Genomic DNA, 17,060 nt, shown 5'->3' on the forward strand with positions numbered 1-17,060 from the left:
GCGCGGCCATGGACATACTACAACACATGCAGCTCATCTCTTTGGTAGTCTATAGACTGAACAAGGAACTACATATTACAATCTATGCCTGATTTTGGTGATTCTGCCACTCACTGAACTAGTATTTAGTCAGTCACTTAGAGATCTTTGTCTTTCGAAGCCTACTTTTTCTACATGTCCTTTACAGCCTGTGGTGGTGTAAGTGTACAATCGAGGAGACCACCCGTCATTATATAAACTTCCGGTTCCAGGCGGGAGCGTCAACCATGGTCCACAATGAGCCCACTTTATATCTTTGACGCAAAACATCCACCATTCCAACCAAACGATCTTGATACCAAGAGCAACGAATGTATTGTGTACTTATACCACTACACCACTCCAGCATCACACTCAAGTCGCATGAACCTGGCCACGGGTGCGAGCGAGCCCATGGGCCCGACAAGGCAGCCCACTGCAGCATGACATCAGCCGATCACAGCCGCGGGGTCATTTGCTTTTTTGGCTAACAATCCAACTGATGTGATGTGACGGGTGTGCAACAGTACTGTTCCAGCTACAACAACACTACCTCCAATCTCTTCATCATCATCAGCATCATTACCATCCTCTCTTTTTCCCAACTGACAAAAATGGTCTATTCGTCATAACCCCACCAGCGAACTCTCCCTCGCTGCTGAAGTCTTAAATCAGTCTCAAATACGAGTCATCATCGCTTCCCTCCTCCACCCATACAGAGACCCCGCACAGCCCAACCCAACAAAGAACCCCTCCGGCCAGAAGAGTCACAGTCACAGCCACAGCCACAACTACTCCTCAATCGCTTCCACCAACGTATAATCCTCACCCACACCATTCTCACCACAATATAATCGCATCCACTAATGAAGCCAAACATAACCATCCGCCAACGACCAGACACACCCACCAGCTCGTCCCCGTCACCATCTCCCTCTCACACGCCGTGTAGATAATTCTCCTTCGACCTAATTCAATCAACGCTGCCAGGCTAGCCAAACTTCTCCTAAACGAGTCTCACCTACCCCTAAGAACAAAGAACACTTCCACAATGCCACGAAGATCTCGCGCCCATGACACCATCGAGGAAGATATCTACGGCCGCGAGCGCGATCCGTACTCCCGTCACAGCAGAGGGAGAGACCGACGCCGCCACTTCAAAGAAGAAGAGGAGGAACTCCGGTACGACCGACGAGTACCGCCGCCGCCTCCACCGCCTCCACCATCAGCACCGCCGATGCCCGTGCCGGTTGAGAAGTTTGAACGGATGCGGATACGGGATGAGAGAGCCCGGGGCCCGGAGATGATGATCCCTGTGGCCCCGGCGCCGCCGGTTGCGTCGCAGCTAGTGAGGGAGAGGGGGAGGGAGGAGCTCAAGGCCATGAAGCCTGTGCGTCGGCCGGTGCGAGAGGTTATTGAACCGAGAGAGAGGACGCGGGAGTTCGAGAGGGAGAGGGATCGGAGGGGGAGGCCGAGGTATCGCGGGGTTGATTTGGAGAAGGAGAGGTTTGTTCTGGAGGAAGAAGAGGAGGAGGAGGAAGAGGAAGAGGAAGAGAGTTCCTCATCGGAGTCGGAGAGTAGTAGTCTCGAGGAGAGTGATACGGAAGAGGAGGAAGAGGATATGGTTATTGTCGGGAGGCACGGGAGGCCGAAGCACGGCCACTTGTCACGAAGTGCAGAGCTAAAAGAGGCTCCGAGAGGGATTCTGCGCAACCCGAAACCAGAGCAGGACGAGTTGCTGCTGAAGCGGCATTATGAGCGCACTCGCAGCAGCGGTCCGGTGTATGCTACTGCTACGCGGACGCGACACAAGCACCGCCATCACCGACATAGAGATCTCGAAGATGCGGACGGTGAGCTCGACGAGGAAGTGGACAGAGAGGAGGTCTTCCGCCGGAAGTATAGGGAGCGCAGACGTGGTGGAGATGTGGTCGAGGAGGAAGAGGAGATCCGACGGTCTTCGTCGGAGATGGAAAGGTCTCGACTTCCGTCGCCAAAGAGATATCCTGCCTTCTCGGATAGGCATGTCTACGACGGTACTTTGCTCTGGCTTCCCTCTCTCCAACTTGGCTATTGGCGCTGACTTCGACTCAGATCACCAAAAGACTCATCGCCCTTGGCTCTGTAATTCAGACCTCCTTTACGAGTCTGAGACCCATCGTCGGTCTGTCCACGCGTCGTTCTTCATCATTGGAGTATGCAGCTAACGCTTGGGTAGGGAGAGGTCCAGAGGACGACTGGATAGGAATGAGATACCTATAATTCGACCCAAAAAAAGGGGCGGTCACCCTCCACCGCATCCAGACCCTTACCGACGTTCGAAAGACGCCCTTCCTCTCGTTGCCCCCGAAGCGAAGTTTGCTGAGCGCGAAAAAGAAGTGCTCACTGTAGTGCGCCGCGACGGCAGCCACGAGTCCCTCAAGGAAGAAGAATTCGTTGAAGAGGACTATTATACGCCTCCAGGCCATCAGCCATTGCCGAAGAAAAAGTCGTTCAAGGAAAAGGATCAACTCGAGGTTATCGGGCCAGTCCCCCGAGCGAAACATGACAGAGCCCCGCCGGACACTGATGCGTTGCGATACCCTGACCGGGATCCAAAGCGTGGCTTTGGTGAGCCCCAACAGTCCGACGAGGACTCAAGCCGTCAGTTTGGTAGGATAGGAAGACGGTTTGTCGGTGTCAAGGACCATCGCGAGCGCCTCTGGACCGAGATCACGAGGGACTTGGTCGTGAAGGAAGCCCTCGAACGGGCGGGCTATGAGTATGAGGAGACAGAAACGTCGTACTTCATCTTTACCTACTTGGAGAAGGTGCGGACGCACTCATGCGCTGCCGCGTCACTGTGAACCCCTAGCTGACTGCTTTCGCATAGGAGCAAGTCGATGCACTGATCGAGCATTCGGAAGACATTCGCCGCGCACGCCGCCGTCGGGTCCAAGAGATCCACCGCGAGCGAACCTCGTTGCCTCCTCCTACAGCTCCTGGGCCACCGCCGCCACCGCCGCTGCCTGCATCAGCTACGGACAAGGCCGGCCCCCTACTGCTGGACAGCCCACCCCCACGCTTTCCTCGAGAGGAACGCCGACGAACGGAGCGAGAGATGGTTGCAGAAGGAGGACGCTGGAGGCCACCACCGCCTCGGGCGGAGCGATGGTGATAGTCGACTTCTTACAGAAGCATTACATGAGTGGAAAGCCTGCTGCACATGTGTCCGAGACTGCATTGACATTTCATGTGTGATACCCCGAATGAGTTTTGGTTTATAGTTGGTGAGGTCCAAGGTGATCGGTTGGCCTAAAATCCCTTGGGAGCAGCCCTCTATGTTTGGAGCCATACACGACTTATCAATCTACGCTTCAAGACATTACTTAGACGCAGCCAAATTGGAACGGTTTACTGCAGTGTGCATTGCACCAGGTGACTTAATGCTATTTCACAACTCCAATCTTGACGTCTGCTTCACAGTATACAGTAGACCCGGCGTCAGACCCCCTTTTTTTTTTTGCAATGATCCCTTGAGCTTAAGTACAACGACTGGCTCAAGCATCATCTGTCTGACTTGTCTTCCTCGATCTCGTATCATGTTACAGCGAAGATCCGATGATAGGTCACAGGACGAATCGGCGCTGGGCCTGAATACATAACTCTGTAGTACCCGGCGACAAACTCGGACGGAGCCTTCCATCTGACAGATCGAGCGGTGGCTTGTCAGGCCTGTCAGCTGGGACCCCGACCGACTTGATGTTTCACTCTACTCTCGCGTGAACAGTCCTGCTCGGCTTTATCAAACCGAAAGGCTCGAAATCTAGGAGTCAATGGAAAAATGACTGAAGCAGAGAGGAAGAGGAAGCCTTTCCCAGCGTCGTCTCTCTTTCCCGTACGGAGTACTACACATCACATCAATGTGTCGAGAACCCCATTTCTCTCACTGGGCACCCGTCTGTCTACCCTCAAATCGAAGCCTCTCTCAGCTTGACAACCGGATCCCACATTACTAATCCCCTCCATCGAACACACAGTAACTTAATCCAGTCCTCCACAGCCGTACGTACCGGTAGTCCACAGTGCCCGTCTTGAGTACAGTTCATACACTCCATACATAGTATTTACGGCTTCCCAAATTTAGGACCAAAGCCTAGTAAGCCGGTGGATCAACTTACAAGCCACTAGAGCAAATTAAAAGTGTCCCACAAAGGGGGGTGTGGAGGGGGGCCGATGAGAGACACTATCCGATGACTTATTTAAAAGTTGTCTGTGGCTGCTGCTATTTTTCGCCTTACCGTAGTGGCAGGAGCCGAGCTCTTTGAGCGAACGGGAGTATTCATTAGTTGATGGGCATTATGAGCATTCCATTCTATTTTGGTGATGGTCATGCCGTCTGTCAGTGCTGATATGGAAATAGACGTTACGGGACGGAGTACTCGTAGATTGGGGATTGGATCCTTTGGCCCCGGAAGGGATTCTTTCCCCTTGGGTTGAGTTGGGTATTTGTGGTTGGAGGGTTGAGTTGGATTGTGGATGATAACTTATGGGGTTGCTGTGAGAGAGGGATTTTCGACTGGATTGTCACTGATATACGCCCTATGAATCGGTCTCTCTCTCTCTCTCACACACACACACACACACACTCCTTTCGCTTATACTCGTAAGATTGAGGGATGAGAGTGATCGGCGTGTGAGGGACTGACTAATCCGATCCTTGTCCACTTTTTATTTTCCATTTCCCCCCCTTCAGCCACTTCTCAGCCGCCTCGCTGACGGTGTTTCGGATTGGGGGGGGGGGGGACCCGTGGATTACTCGGTCTGGGAGGGATCGTCTATTTGACTTCTGGGTGAGGTGAAGTGTGCCTGTATCGAATTTCCTCGTATAGAGATTTGTGGGAAGATGGCTGGCAGATCCTCGGACACTACGGAGTACAGTAAGCTAAGGAAACCATCGTCTTGCACCAGCCACATGTTGATGATGGTGATGATGATGGAGGTGGTGATATCCCGACGGAAGTCAATTAGGTTTTCCTCATTCTCTTGTCAGTGCCACTGTCATCCTTTTGGGGCGTGTTTCATCCGCGGGAGAGCCGTAGCTCCCGCAAACTTCCCCTTCCCCTTCCCCTTCCATCCCTCTTTCATTTCCTGTCTTGTTGGTTTTCCTGTGTCTTGATGTTTGAGGATTTCGCCCGACTGCTGATACTGCTGGTAGTCTGCCTCAGAAGCGATGGCCACAACAACACCGGAGCTCTGGAGATGAAGTGGTTTGTTTACTCGTACTCGTAGTTAGTTAGTTACTGTGATCTCTAAACCTAAGGACGGGATCTCGGAAGAGCAGCTCCAGTATTGTCGTCATCAACTCTCTTAGCTCGCGGCCGGTGCATGTGCCCAGCAATGGGGTAGATTTGATAACCCGCCATGGATTGGCTGACACGCAGCCCTGCACGAAGCCTACGGTGTACGGAGAAGTTTAGTTGCTTGGTGATGCGTACAGTAGTAGGGCGCACCTCCAGGGATATAGCTGCATGTGCACACAACAATGGGAAGTTAATGCACGGGTGGATGAACATCCCATCCTTTGGAAGTTCCGAGGAATGGAGGAATGAACTCCTCAGCCCGCCAGCCCGCCAGCCCGCCAGCTCGGAAGTTGACTTCTCCGTTGCCCATCATCGAAGCACCACCAACAACATCCCCCACGTAATCATGATGCGCCCACCTACACAACTGCATGGCTGGTCTGGAGATAGCCGAAGCTTGTCTGGCTGTCGTCTCCGCCTGAATGCTCCAATTGTACGCGGTGCCTGGGGGCTTTGACACGAGGATAATCGAACCTTGGAATGCGCTGGACGGTGCAGTGGACATTTCCTTGGGTTTGTCAACGGGACTGACCGGCTGCAAACCAACCCCCCCCCCCCCCCCCATCATCACTTCGCTCCACACCCATGGGCACACACACACCCCCACGGTCGCTCGTTCGAGTCCATGGTTTGGATGCTTCCAGTGAGTTTACGAAAGACGTGGTTCTTCTCATCCCCTCCGCAAGGCACTGAAATCTATCCGAGAGTCTAGATACTCCTGGAGTTCTTTCCCGCCTGTTCCAGCCCCCTCTCGATCATCCCCAGCTCATCAAATACATCAAATACATGTTGTGTACATCACATCATACGCGGACAGCTCAACTCTGGTCAGCTCCGATCCCTTCTAGACCACGGTGTTCCGTCTTGTCTCGCCTGGGCTGCGACTCCACCGGTGCAGATTCTAAGACCAGCAGCTGTCCTGTGCGGTGGCGAGTGCTGCAGCAAGTGGTGCAGTGCAGTGCAGAGCGAATAATAATTGAATGCAATAATACTAAATCTGCCGTTCCCTCTTTCTTTCCTGGGCGTCGGCCCGGGGCATCAGTCACCGTCAACTGGGAACACGGGAAAGAAGACCTTTTTGCGGTCAGCTTTCAGGCAACAACAACAACCACTCTTTCTGTTTGTTGACATTTGACTACTTTCCTCCAAGCTAAACAGTTACTACTAGTATATTCTTCCAACCGAACAAGCCACCTCGATCGACCTAGTTCAGCCCTGAACTTCCCATTTATCTCGACCAAGCAAGCTGTAAAGTAGGCCACGCAGTGCCTGATCAGCTCCCACCAATTGACAGCCCCGGATCTGCGTCCGTGGCCTGTTCTCAAACGCTGAATAACTTGGCTCGGGTACAAAAGTGGCTGACCCCGGCAGATCCATCTCCCTCCTACTTTCTCTCTCTCTTTACCATGCAATTTTGTACTGTACGTACGTACTGTCCTCCGTACTTTACGTACTCCCCCGCTGCCCGTCCGTCGTCTCTCGCCTAGCCTGTGTCAGACAGAGTGACGCACGCACGCAGGCAGAAAGAATAAATTCGCAAATGCAAGTCTGCCCCAATAAGACTGAAGTATTGTCGGTATTTCGGTAAGAAGGTTAAAAAAAAAAACAGAAGGAGGAAGAGGAAAATTGGCACCGAGGATCGCGGCCGCCCCCATCGCCCTCTCCCACTCTCAGGATGATGTTTCAGAACAAGGATCTATCGCGCTGTGTCATGCAGCTAGTGACTGGATCTGTGCCGAATAAACATCGAGGTTTGCTTGGTGGGCTGCCGGTGCTCGCTGTGACTTTAAATTTCGGGGGGTTTGTGTGGTTGGTGTGGTTGTCTGGCCGGACTGCGCCTCAACAGTTGTGTGATTGTTTGGATTGTCAGTATAGTATGGTTCAGTTATACTCAGTAATAATTGAGCATTGCTTCATTCCTTTGTTCAGATGCTGTTGCTGTTCTGTTGTTGTCGTCATAGACCTTTTTGGCCCCCCCTGGATCACCACTTGTGGCCCATTTGCTTCCTTTCCTGCCTTTTGTTTTTTTTCTCCCACCTCCCTCCGTAGTAGGTCCAATTGCGGTGGCGCCGTATTGTAAGCATCCTGTTGAGGACTCCTAGCAGATCGGAATTTGGATTCGGTCCACGTATGGATGTAGGCCGATGGGTACCAGATGGGTAAGGTACGAAGTGTCCACCACACGGTACTGGGGGCGGGAGTCACAAGTGGTTCCAGATACTTCTCTATCTTCGGTCTGAGTCTAATCTCGAGATCGCTCACTGTCAGTTAGTACTAGTGAGTGAGTGAGTGATAATACTGATTCTATAGATGGGGAGAGTTGTTTTTTTTCATATCAAGGCGGAGATCAACCAGTCCGTCCGTGGTTACCTAGCACCAACTCAAGATAGTCTCTCGACTTAGTACTTAGTACTCCGTACTTCCGTAGTGTCTACCTAGTAATTAGTCTTGTCGACTGGATGAATCGAGGAGATTGCCTTAATGCTCCGTACCAGCAAAGACGCGTATGGTCCCGACGGTTGGTGAAGCCACTAAGCCCGAATGTAGCCTGCAGGGCCCCACTCCCAAGCGGGTAAGCCGGATTTTTATTTTTATTCTTTCTGCCTCTTGTTTTTTTCTGTCCCATTCTTTTTTTGGTGTTGTGGTGTTTTTTCTTTTCTTTTCTTTTCTTTTTTTCTTTACTTTGTTATTCAGTATCTCCCATACTTCAAAGTACACGAGAATGTAACTTATTGTATGCAGGCGATTCAACCAGAGACATCGCCATGGACTGTTTTTTAATTGCCTTTTCATGGTGGTAGTAGTGCTTGATTATTATCTACGAGTATCTGGAGTCCAATCTATACTACGTACCTACCGTACACAACAACACCAATTCTAGAGTGATGACTGGCTGACCAAGTGGAACATCGGGACTGAGCCGGATCTGGTCCCATCCTGGTTGTTACCACTAAGACTACGGTAAGACTAAGACTAAGACTAAGACTAACTAAGGACTAAGTCAGTGACTACGACGCCCGCCGCTTCTACTGTGCTGCTGCTGCTTCTGCTGCTGCTGCTGCTGGTCCTGCTGCAGTACGGGTACTGGACTCGTTCGTCGTACCAGAAGAAGACACTAACTTCCTTACCCAGAGCAGTCAAATCAACTCTCCAGCTCCCCCCCATCTGTTTAGTTACTTACTTACAACTTGCTTGGATTTCTTGCTTTTCTTGCTTTTCTTGCTTTTCTCACCTTCTCTTACTCGCTTTCTTTCCCTCTTGTTCTCTTGTTCTCTTTCTAGACTCTAAGTGAGCTAGTTCACCAACTAACACGATCGCTTCGTTTGTTCTCTGTTCTTCCTTATCTGCGCTGTCTTTCCGGCTCCATACGATCGCTCTGTTCCTTGCCTAGCAAGCCATTCACTTCCCCCCCTCCCCTGTTCGGAGGTGACGATGCCGATAACCTGCTAATCCTACCGGTGTCGCCTCGAATCCTGTACCTCCGATTCTCTCCCCCCCTCCTCTCCCCTCAATCTCTGGCTTTGAGTCCCTTCGCTTGTGAGAACGCCCCCTTCAATTGCTCGCCAAGTTTCCACTGCCTCTCGTTGTCTCAATTCGACCCGGAGCCGTCGTTTGGTCAAATCTCTGGTAGGTATCAGTGCTCGATGTGGCCGCTGGAGTTGGTGGCTGATCGACATTAGCTACTTTTACCTTCAACCAAGCCCAAAAGGAACCTTTGGCGGGACACCGATCCGACCAGCAATTGTGGAAGCTCTAGGTCGTCCCCGATCTCGGCACGGGCCTGGCGCATAACATTCTCCAACTTTGGGGAACCTGCAAATAATTTCTTCAGACCGACTGATCGGGTGATTGGAGGGTGTGGTGACTGCAAAGCGTGATACCTTTCGGACCAGTCGACTCGAATTAAGGAGGTCGCCGTCTATCCCTCTCGAAGATTTCACTTCACTCAGTCCGGTTGTTCGTAGCAGCAGCCTTGAAGACGACTTCACGTACGATACTTCAACTGCACTCGAGCATCTGATTCCCGGCATCTCCATTGCGGGTGCGATCGTTGCCTGCCATGCGGGCTCAGCTTGTGCTCCCGTCACTGCTCGGGGCGATCGCCTTACTCGCCTGGCCAGTGTCGGTCTCCTCATCTATCACCTACTGTTCGTCCGTGAACACGGGATCTTCCCAAGCCGCAAGTATGTCTTCGTTCATGGCAGCTTTCGGCTCGGTTCTAACCGTTCATAGATGAGAGTACGTTCCAGTCAAACGGTCTCTGCGAGGATCATTGCAGTTCCTATGCGTTCGGTATCCTGCAAGGCTACGACTGCTGGTGTTCGAACATTGTTCCGAATTCGGCAACCAATGTGAACAACTCGAAATGCAGCCAAGATTGTCCTGGGTATCCGGATGATAGCTGCGGAAGTACTTCCAAGGGCCTGTATGCCTACGTCGAAGTCGTCGGCAACCAGCCAACAGGCACCGCGACCGTCTCGTCCACTTCAACCACATCAACTTCGGTCAGTAAACCTCTTGGCCGGAATCTTTGTTATCGCACTGGTGAAGGATGTGCATTACGGGGCTAGATTGGGACCCGGTTCGATCAAGTGAAACCGCTAGGGACCACATCGTACTCGGTCGAGATAAATGCTCTTGATAAGATTGTGGCGCATCCTGAACGAGTCGCGATTCGAAGAGATGGTACGAACAAGACCACCGCACAGACACTGACTTCTCTTAGACATCCTCGACACAATCGTCTTCTACGACATCAGCTGCCACTACAACTACTGGCCAGACTGTGTCGACCGAGACCAATGCTGGGGGTACGGTCAAGACGGTCACTCTTGAAGCACCACAGCCGACCGCGACGGCGTCCAGTACTGGCACGTCGTCCAAGTCCACTAGCAGCTCGGGCATGAGCTCGGGAACGATTGCTGGTATTGTGGTGGGATCCATTGGTGGTGCCCTTGCAATCATTGCTCTGATATTCGTTCTCTTCTTCGCCAAACGCAAGCAGCGTGCGAGCAGCCCTGATCCAAGTGTACAGAACATCCTACTGGACGGAAGACAAAGCAAAGGCTCACAGATGAGTTTCATGAAGGGCATGTTTTCCGATAACCATAGTCATACGCTATCGGCCGGATCGTCGATCGCCGCCCACCGTCTGCCGACCTTCACGGACAACCGCATGAAGACCGATACCGTTCTGTTTGCCAATGGTCGTCGTGACAGCGATGCATCGCTGCAAGACAACGAGGACTATTCTCGTCCTGTTCTACGGGTCAGTCATGTGTTTTGTTCTGATGATGCTATGTCTCAGGCTAACGATAATCCTAGCTCACGAACCCGGACTAGAGTATCAGTTGATGGCCGACCGAGCCCGTCTCCTTGCGTTTTTTTCTATTGCATTTGCGCTCTCCTATGTCTCTGTCAATTCTCGATTTGCGTGTTTCGGCGAAAACAGCGGTGTTATGATACCCATTTGTCACATAATCCTCTCGACATTTCACACATTTTTATTCGACTGCCTTGGGAGATGATGATGAGCTCGACCCACCACACCATCTCCGCCACCGACCAACCACCCGGTTCCTCGCTATTTCTCCCCTTTTCCGCCGACCGAACCCCGCTTTTCCCAGCCAGCTCACTTTTACTGACCAGCCAACCGACCGACTGCATTGCACCCCCTCTTTCTCCTCGATCATCTACGCGTCATGTATTTTTGACCGATGACGCCATGAACCTCGGTCGGAGAAAGGGGGAAAGGGGGAGAGAGAGAGATCCCAGAGGAGGATACTATCCCCAGCGACCTCACACAACCTCACACAGGCATCCTTGATCAATTTGGGTCCGGAGGAAGAAGTCACGGTCGCTTCAGTGTTGCAGTGCAGTGCAATGCATGCAGGCCCTCCATCAATTGTCCGCTTGATGTCGACAACCACACCTCCTTTCAACACCCCCTTAAACTCCTCTACAACCTATCCTCGCCATTTCAATGGTCGAAGTTCGTGTATATCGACACACAGGACCTGTGCCACCGGCACGGGCTGCAGTACATACTCTAATAGATTAGCAGAGCCCTGATATTATGCTCTTTGCCTTTTTTTCTTTTTCTTTTTCTGTTGTTACCGTTTTCTGTCAGTGTCAAAGCTAAGCTAAGCTGTACCTGAACCGTTGTTTTTCTTCCTGCGGCCATCTGTGCACACCTCGAAAATTGCATTGTTTAAGACATTTGTTGATTGGCCGGTGGCAGCTGTGCTGAGCACCATGCACCCAATGGGCCTGTAATATCCCGCCAGCATGTGATTACTCTAGCCTCGATGTATGGAAATTAGCTCGAGTATTTGATATAGATCATCGTGAAATATACAGTCCGCGGTTGAACACCTGAACCACCTGGAAATTGTGTGCGGGTACATCCGTTCCACCAACTCCTCGATGAGAAAACCTTCCTTCTGTCGAAACAAATGACGACACAGTTGGTGATAAACACGCGTGCGGTTCAAGGTTCCTGGACTTCCCTTCCGCCTCTGGTAGTCTAGTGGCCGGCTCTTTTCTCCATCGTCCCAGGCACGCGAGAATTTCCAGATGCCCACCCACTCTGCCCACTTGTCCCCACCCACTACTGAGACTTGTACATACTATGTACGTGTAGGGGGGATCCATCCTCCTCCTGACTCGATCACTCACATCCAAGTGCATCCCATACATAACGACTAATTCCCTCATTCCGAGCCCGAGCCTCGAAAAAAAGAGAAGCGGGTACCTGCATTGACTACAAGCACAGTACATCTCAATATCTCCCTCGCCAGTCGCCACCCCGATCATTCCCTCACAATCGGGTGTTGGGGGGAGTGTAGAAATGATGTCATGGGTTTGATTGTGGATTGTGTAGCCACGGATTCCTTGCCGGTGGCGGTTTTGTGCTGGATTTCATTAAGCATAGGCTGCCGGTAAGTTCGCTTTCGTTTCAGATCTAACGTTAGGTGGTTGATCCAGGGTTTGAGGGTGGGATTTGGCTTCTTGCTTTGTGGGTCGGAGGGTGGTTTTTTTTGGTTGGATATAGGAGGGTTTTGGATTTGGGTCTTGCTGTTGATGTTGTTGTTGTTGGTGTTGATGTTACTATTGGGGTGGGGATGGTGTTTAGGTTGTCTGGGGGCGGTAGAGGGGTTGTAGTGGTGGTGGTGGTGGTGGTATACGGGGTTGCTTCTTGTGGAAGGTAAGGACATACACCTATAGTACAAATCTACCGACTTCTCTCTAGCTTGACGGGTCTACGATCACCCTGTATCAAGATATGCCATGTCATGCCATGCCATGCCATGCTACATGGTATATATACACCCTGGATGCACGCCCTGGACTGTACAGATGCATGCAACTAAAGTAGCACATGACCACCACGACCACCCCCGGGACAGCTTTACCCTTCCAGGAAATGCGGAGTGTCGCCTCGGTTTTTTCCTCTTCGGTCCAATTGATCCAGACTGGCACCAACCTACCACCCTACCAAGCACTGCAATGCGCTGCACTATGTGCCATTCCACAAAAAGTGGTATCATGTCCTCGGGCCTGGATAGCGGTCAGCTGCGGTCGAGGAGATACTGTCCTGCATGTACTGTACCGTACCTATCTTGCGGCCAGAGGTCCCCCGCATCCCGCCGTGATAACAACCGAGCTTGGTTGGATATCGTAGCTATCTACTCCGTACTTCGTAGTGTCTGTATCTCTACCTTGACACGCTCGACCTCAGTTACGATGTAAGTCGAGGCGGAAGGAGATTACCCAGTACCTTGGAGAGGTAGCTGCACTTCGCCATCTCCGTCTTTCTCAGATGGAGGGTTAGATAGATGCAAAGTGCGTTGAGCCAGCAAGTCACTGCATGGAGCTGCTGTCTCGCAGTGAAGCTGCAGCTGCAGCTGATAAGCAGGACATCCATCCAGAGACGAGAGACTGATACGCCGATAAAGCCCAGCCATCAAATCATCTCATTCCCTACATCCCCACGCTCCAATCAACCGCGGGGTGCATGCCCTGGTGTCTCGACCATCCTGCACACCTCAGAAAATCCACCACTGGGCAATGGGCACTCTCCCTATCAAACCAGACCGGACCAAACCAAACCAAGCTGCATGTCATGGATGTGCTGCTCCCTTATCATCTCTGCGTTCGCGCACCCAACACAGTAAAAAGCCCTTTGCATGCTGATCACTCCCCCCCCCTCCCCCCCCCTCCTCCGAGCCTCAGACCGAAAACGGTAGATCGAAACGAGTCGCTTGTTACATACATACATGTCCCCCCCTCCCTCCCCCGCTTCCCTTGCGAGGTGATATGAGGTCGGTGGTGGATCTTTTTGTGTCTCTATGATGGGGTGATGGGGCTGCCTTTATAATGTCGGTGCGTCCGGATATGGTATCTGGCAATCTGTTTACCCTGTCAAGCTTGGCTGCGCTGTCTACCCTCTACGCTGTCTACGCTGTCGACATAGCAAGATAGCGATACACAAGGCCGGGAAAGTCCTGGAGTCTAGCGCCGATTTATTGAAACAACACCGATGAGACGGGGTTGAAGCTATGGAAACAATGTTTGACCGAAGCAACGTATGGCTGCTCGGCCTCTTCATGGTCGTTCTGTCGGGGGTATATCTTGCGGTGAATAGACTGCAAGGCCGCAGCAGCACTTCAATAATGCAGCGACTGCGCAGCTACGCCCGATCGCCGATCAGCACACGGCCGTCCTCGCCGGCGTCGAACGAGAAACAAGCCGCCGCGAACGGGGGACCGTCCTACGTGGACGCGCTCCCGCCACCGCGCCGGCAGGCGCTGGCCGCGCTCCCGCTCGCCGTCCCCTACCAGGCCATCGACGAGGAGGAAATCAAGCGGCATATGCTGCCGATGACGGCCGACTACCGCACGAGCCCGGACCGGCGCTACACCCCGACGGGCTTCTCGGTCGCCGAGCTCAAAGCCCTCGGCGACTTCCCGGACTACGCGACCCTCAGCGGCGTGCCCCTGCCCCAGCCGTACCGGGGTTTCGACATCGACCGGGCCCGGCCCCGGCCCTATCGCCCGTTCCGCTGGGCGTACCATCAGACCATGTGTAGGTTTCCCCTCCAGCCCTACGGACAAGAGGCGACGCTAACCATTCCTCCATACGGGGGCAGCCCTCACGAAGATGGAGACCGACTGGTGGATCGAGCTGGAGAGCACCTACCGCGCGCGCATCGCGCAGCGCCGCGCCCTGTACGCGCAGCACGGCAGCGGCGTGCTGGGCGCCCTGCCGGGCTCCGAGCTGGCCTGCAAGGAGCTGATGGAGATGGTGCTGCAGTTCGTGTGCGCGCGCTACCCGCAGTACTTCGCCCTCGAGGACCGGCGCATCTTCCACAACCGCATCCTCGGCGTCTCGCAGGACGTCACCGCCGCCCGCCACCCGCTCGAGGTGCTCATCGACCACATCCCCGAGGACTTCGGCATCATGCTGCGCGACGAGACCACGGGGTACTACTTCCTGCGGGCCGGCGTCGTGTGCTCCTCGCTGGGGTGGAATGTCGGCAAGAAGATCGGGATGCAGCTGCATGAGATCCATGAGACGATTCCAGACTATAAGGAGAAGATGCGGTTTTCGATGGATCGGTGGGTATCCCGTTTCATTGGGATGGGGGTGAAACGTGTGTTGGGATGCGGCTAATGTTGATATGCGGACAGGTTCTTCACCAAGATGCCCGCCGACAAGCCTATTCAGCGCGGGTCCTGGGGTCTGGAGGTGGGCGAACCCCTGTACATGCCCCAGGGCGATCCGCACGAGGTGCTGCGGCTGTCCCAGGACCCGGCCCTCAAGCTGGAGGACTGCAACCTCCGCGTCGACTGGCAGACGCTGCGGCGGCTGCCGCTGTCGGCGGCCGTGGTCTTCAACTTCAAGGCGCTGTTCACCCCCGTCACCGAGTTCCGCGACGAGCCGGGCGTGCCGGCGCTCGCGGCGACGGTCCTGAAACACGGGAAGAAGAATCTGATGGAGTACAAGGGGACGTGGCATGTAGAGCATGTGGTTTTGCCGAATCTGGAGAAATGGGCCCAAGAGCAGGAGGAGAGTGGGTTGGTTCCTAAAGGTTGGGAGGTGGCGACTCTGGAAGAGAGTCCGTGGTTTAAGGGGTGGCAGGACAAGTGGCATCGGCAGCAGGGGTTTTAGAGTATTCTCGTGGTTATCTGGTGGTCAAGCTGGGTGGCTTTTGTGTATGTATTGATTGGTGGTTCTCTTTGTTTAGGTTGGGATATAGGTGAGACTAAAACTTAGGTATCTCTGGTTGCTCATCAACTTGTATCTTCCCTGGTCGAAGGCTGAAGCTGGTGTTGAGATTTAGTCTCCCTGCTGGCTGACTCTGAAGCAAAGTAGTCGAGTCGAGGACCAGCGAGTGCTCAGACTTGCGCTTCTTCCAATTGTGTAGATCGTAGGGTTTTGCGATGCATCTCACCCGACGCAACGTCACGGCCAGATCATAAGGTACAGGGTCGATACCATCTCCTGCCTCTGACACAGGCTATGCACCTAGGCCACAGGCTGGGTTGTCAGGACATTCCCGAAACGCGGAGCACCCAGTTGGTGACGTATACGAGTCCAGGGGGCTGCCAGCCGACTTAGCCTGCAGGAGCCAGCCAGGCGTGTGAAGCTTTCTCTTTCCTTCGTGCGCATCAATGCATCCATCGATGACAGCACAACTCGCAAACTGCCAAGGTCTGCCTCAATCATCATTCTCCTCACCCTCCTCTTTGTCGTCCTCGTCATCACTCCTCTCCATCTCATCCAACTCCGCCTGCAACGGACTCACCCGCTCGTCCAACAACTCCAAATCCTCCAACTGCTGCCGCGGCGGCAACTTCCACAGACTCGTACCACAGACACGATCCTTGGTCAACAGCTCATCGACAAACTGATCCACGTACGTCAGGGTGAACGAGTCGCGCACCCGGCGCTTCAGCTTCCGGTAGTCCAGCAGCAGCGGCTCGAGGGTCTTGTAGACGTCCGCTGCGGGGAAGGTCAGCCGCACGTAGAACGCCGCCAGCGCGCGGAGGTACTTGAAGTCGCCCCGCGCTTTGACGACCGCATCACTTCCATCGCTGTTCTCGTCGTTGTTCCCGCCGTTATTCCCGTTCGGGTTGTTGTAAGTCGGGGGATCTTCGGTGTCGGGATCGGTGAAGTTCAAATACTCGAGGATGATGTCGCGGTCCGGGTTGAGCTGGAGGAGCTTGAAGGCGAGACACAGGAACGGGGTGGGCTTCTCGGCCACGCCGTACACGCCGCCGATGCAGGTGAGGTCGACGGCGCGGTCACACAGGGTGGCCGCGTTCAGACCGAAGCATTGCTCCTTCCAATAGTAGGAGTCGGTGATGCGGTCGCGGACCGCCTTCTCGAAGAGCGTCGCCGGGTTGACGCCGCGGATGAGGGGGCCGGTGTAGCCTCGGTTGTCGAGGAAGGAGGATGCGTCGGCGCGGTGGGTCATTTTCTTTTTTTTTTATATATGTTTTGGAGAAAGTCAAGATGAGGGGGGAGGGAAAGGAAAAGGATAGAATGCGGCGGCGTAAGGTAAGAAGAAGAAGAGAGGGAGGGGAGTGGAAAGTTAGGTGAAGGCGTTTGGAGTTCGTTCTTGGCACCAGCTCCCTCTGCCAAGCCTTCTTTCTTATCGATTGTCGCGCGGACAACGAAATCACTCTTCGTCTG

General features: G+C 53.5%; 5 protein-coding genes across 5 annotated transcripts; 4 read left to right on the forward strand and 1 right to left on the reverse strand.

Moving 5' to 3' along the window:
- Window positions 1–725: 725 nt before the first annotated feature.
- Window positions 726–3,257, forward strand: BO72DRAFT_263260 (uncharacterized protein). The gene is made up of 5 exons (XM_040940139.1): window positions 726–834; window positions 919–2,054; window positions 2,113–2,182; window positions 2,249–2,828; window positions 2,891–3,257. The coding sequence occupies exons 2-5, from the start codon at window positions 1,070–1,072 to the stop codon at window positions 3,173–3,175; spliced, it is 1,920 nt and encodes a 639-aa protein (XP_040804904.1). The 5' UTR covers window positions 726–834; window positions 919–1,069; the 3' UTR covers window positions 3,176–3,257.
- Window positions 3,258–6,886: 3,629 nt separating this feature from the next.
- Window positions 6,887–7,628, forward strand: BO72DRAFT_263672 (uncharacterized protein). The gene has a single exon (XM_040940142.1). The coding sequence runs from the start codon at window positions 7,036–7,038 to the stop codon at window positions 7,438–7,440; it is 405 nt and encodes a 134-aa protein (XP_040804905.1). The 5' UTR covers window positions 6,887–7,035; the 3' UTR covers window positions 7,441–7,628.
- Window positions 7,629–9,420: 1,792 nt separating this feature from the next.
- Window positions 9,421–10,638, forward strand: BO72DRAFT_357689 (WSC domain-containing protein; the record flags this gene model as incomplete). Its single annotated transcript, XM_040940729.1, has 4 exons — window positions 9,421–9,544; window positions 9,594–9,905; window positions 9,966–10,009; window positions 10,087–10,638. Coding segments are annotated over 4 exons (1,032 nt in total), but the record flags the coding sequence as incomplete, so codon positions are not given.
- Window positions 10,639–13,728: 3,090 nt separating this feature from the next.
- Window positions 13,729–15,621, forward strand: BO72DRAFT_397060 (heme-dependent oxidative N-demethylase family protein). Its single transcript, XM_040942053.1, has 3 exons — window positions 13,729–14,447; window positions 14,512–14,980; window positions 15,053–15,621. Exons 1-3 carry the CDS (start codon window positions 13,922–13,924, stop codon window positions 15,531–15,533), a joined length of 1,476 nt encoding a protein of 491 aa, XP_040804907.1. The 5' UTR covers window positions 13,729–13,921; the 3' UTR covers window positions 15,534–15,621.
- A 178-nt stretch (window positions 15,622–15,799) lies between these two features.
- Window positions 15,800–17,032, reverse strand: BO72DRAFT_263746 (PRP38 family protein). The gene has a single exon (XM_040940143.1). The coding sequence runs from the start codon at window positions 16,840–16,842 to the stop codon at window positions 16,084–16,086; it is 759 nt and encodes a 252-aa protein (XP_040804908.1). The 5' UTR covers window positions 16,843–17,032; the 3' UTR covers window positions 15,800–16,083.
- Between the last annotated feature and the right edge of the window lie 28 nt (window positions 17,033–17,060).

Source organism: Aspergillus fijiensis (genome assembly GCF_003184825.1).
Source record: "Aspergillus fijiensis CBS 313.89 unplaced genomic scaffold BO72scaffold_7, whole genome shotgun sequence".
NCBI lineage: Eukaryota > Fungi > Ascomycota > Eurotiomycetes > Eurotiales > Aspergillaceae > Aspergillus > Aspergillus fijiensis.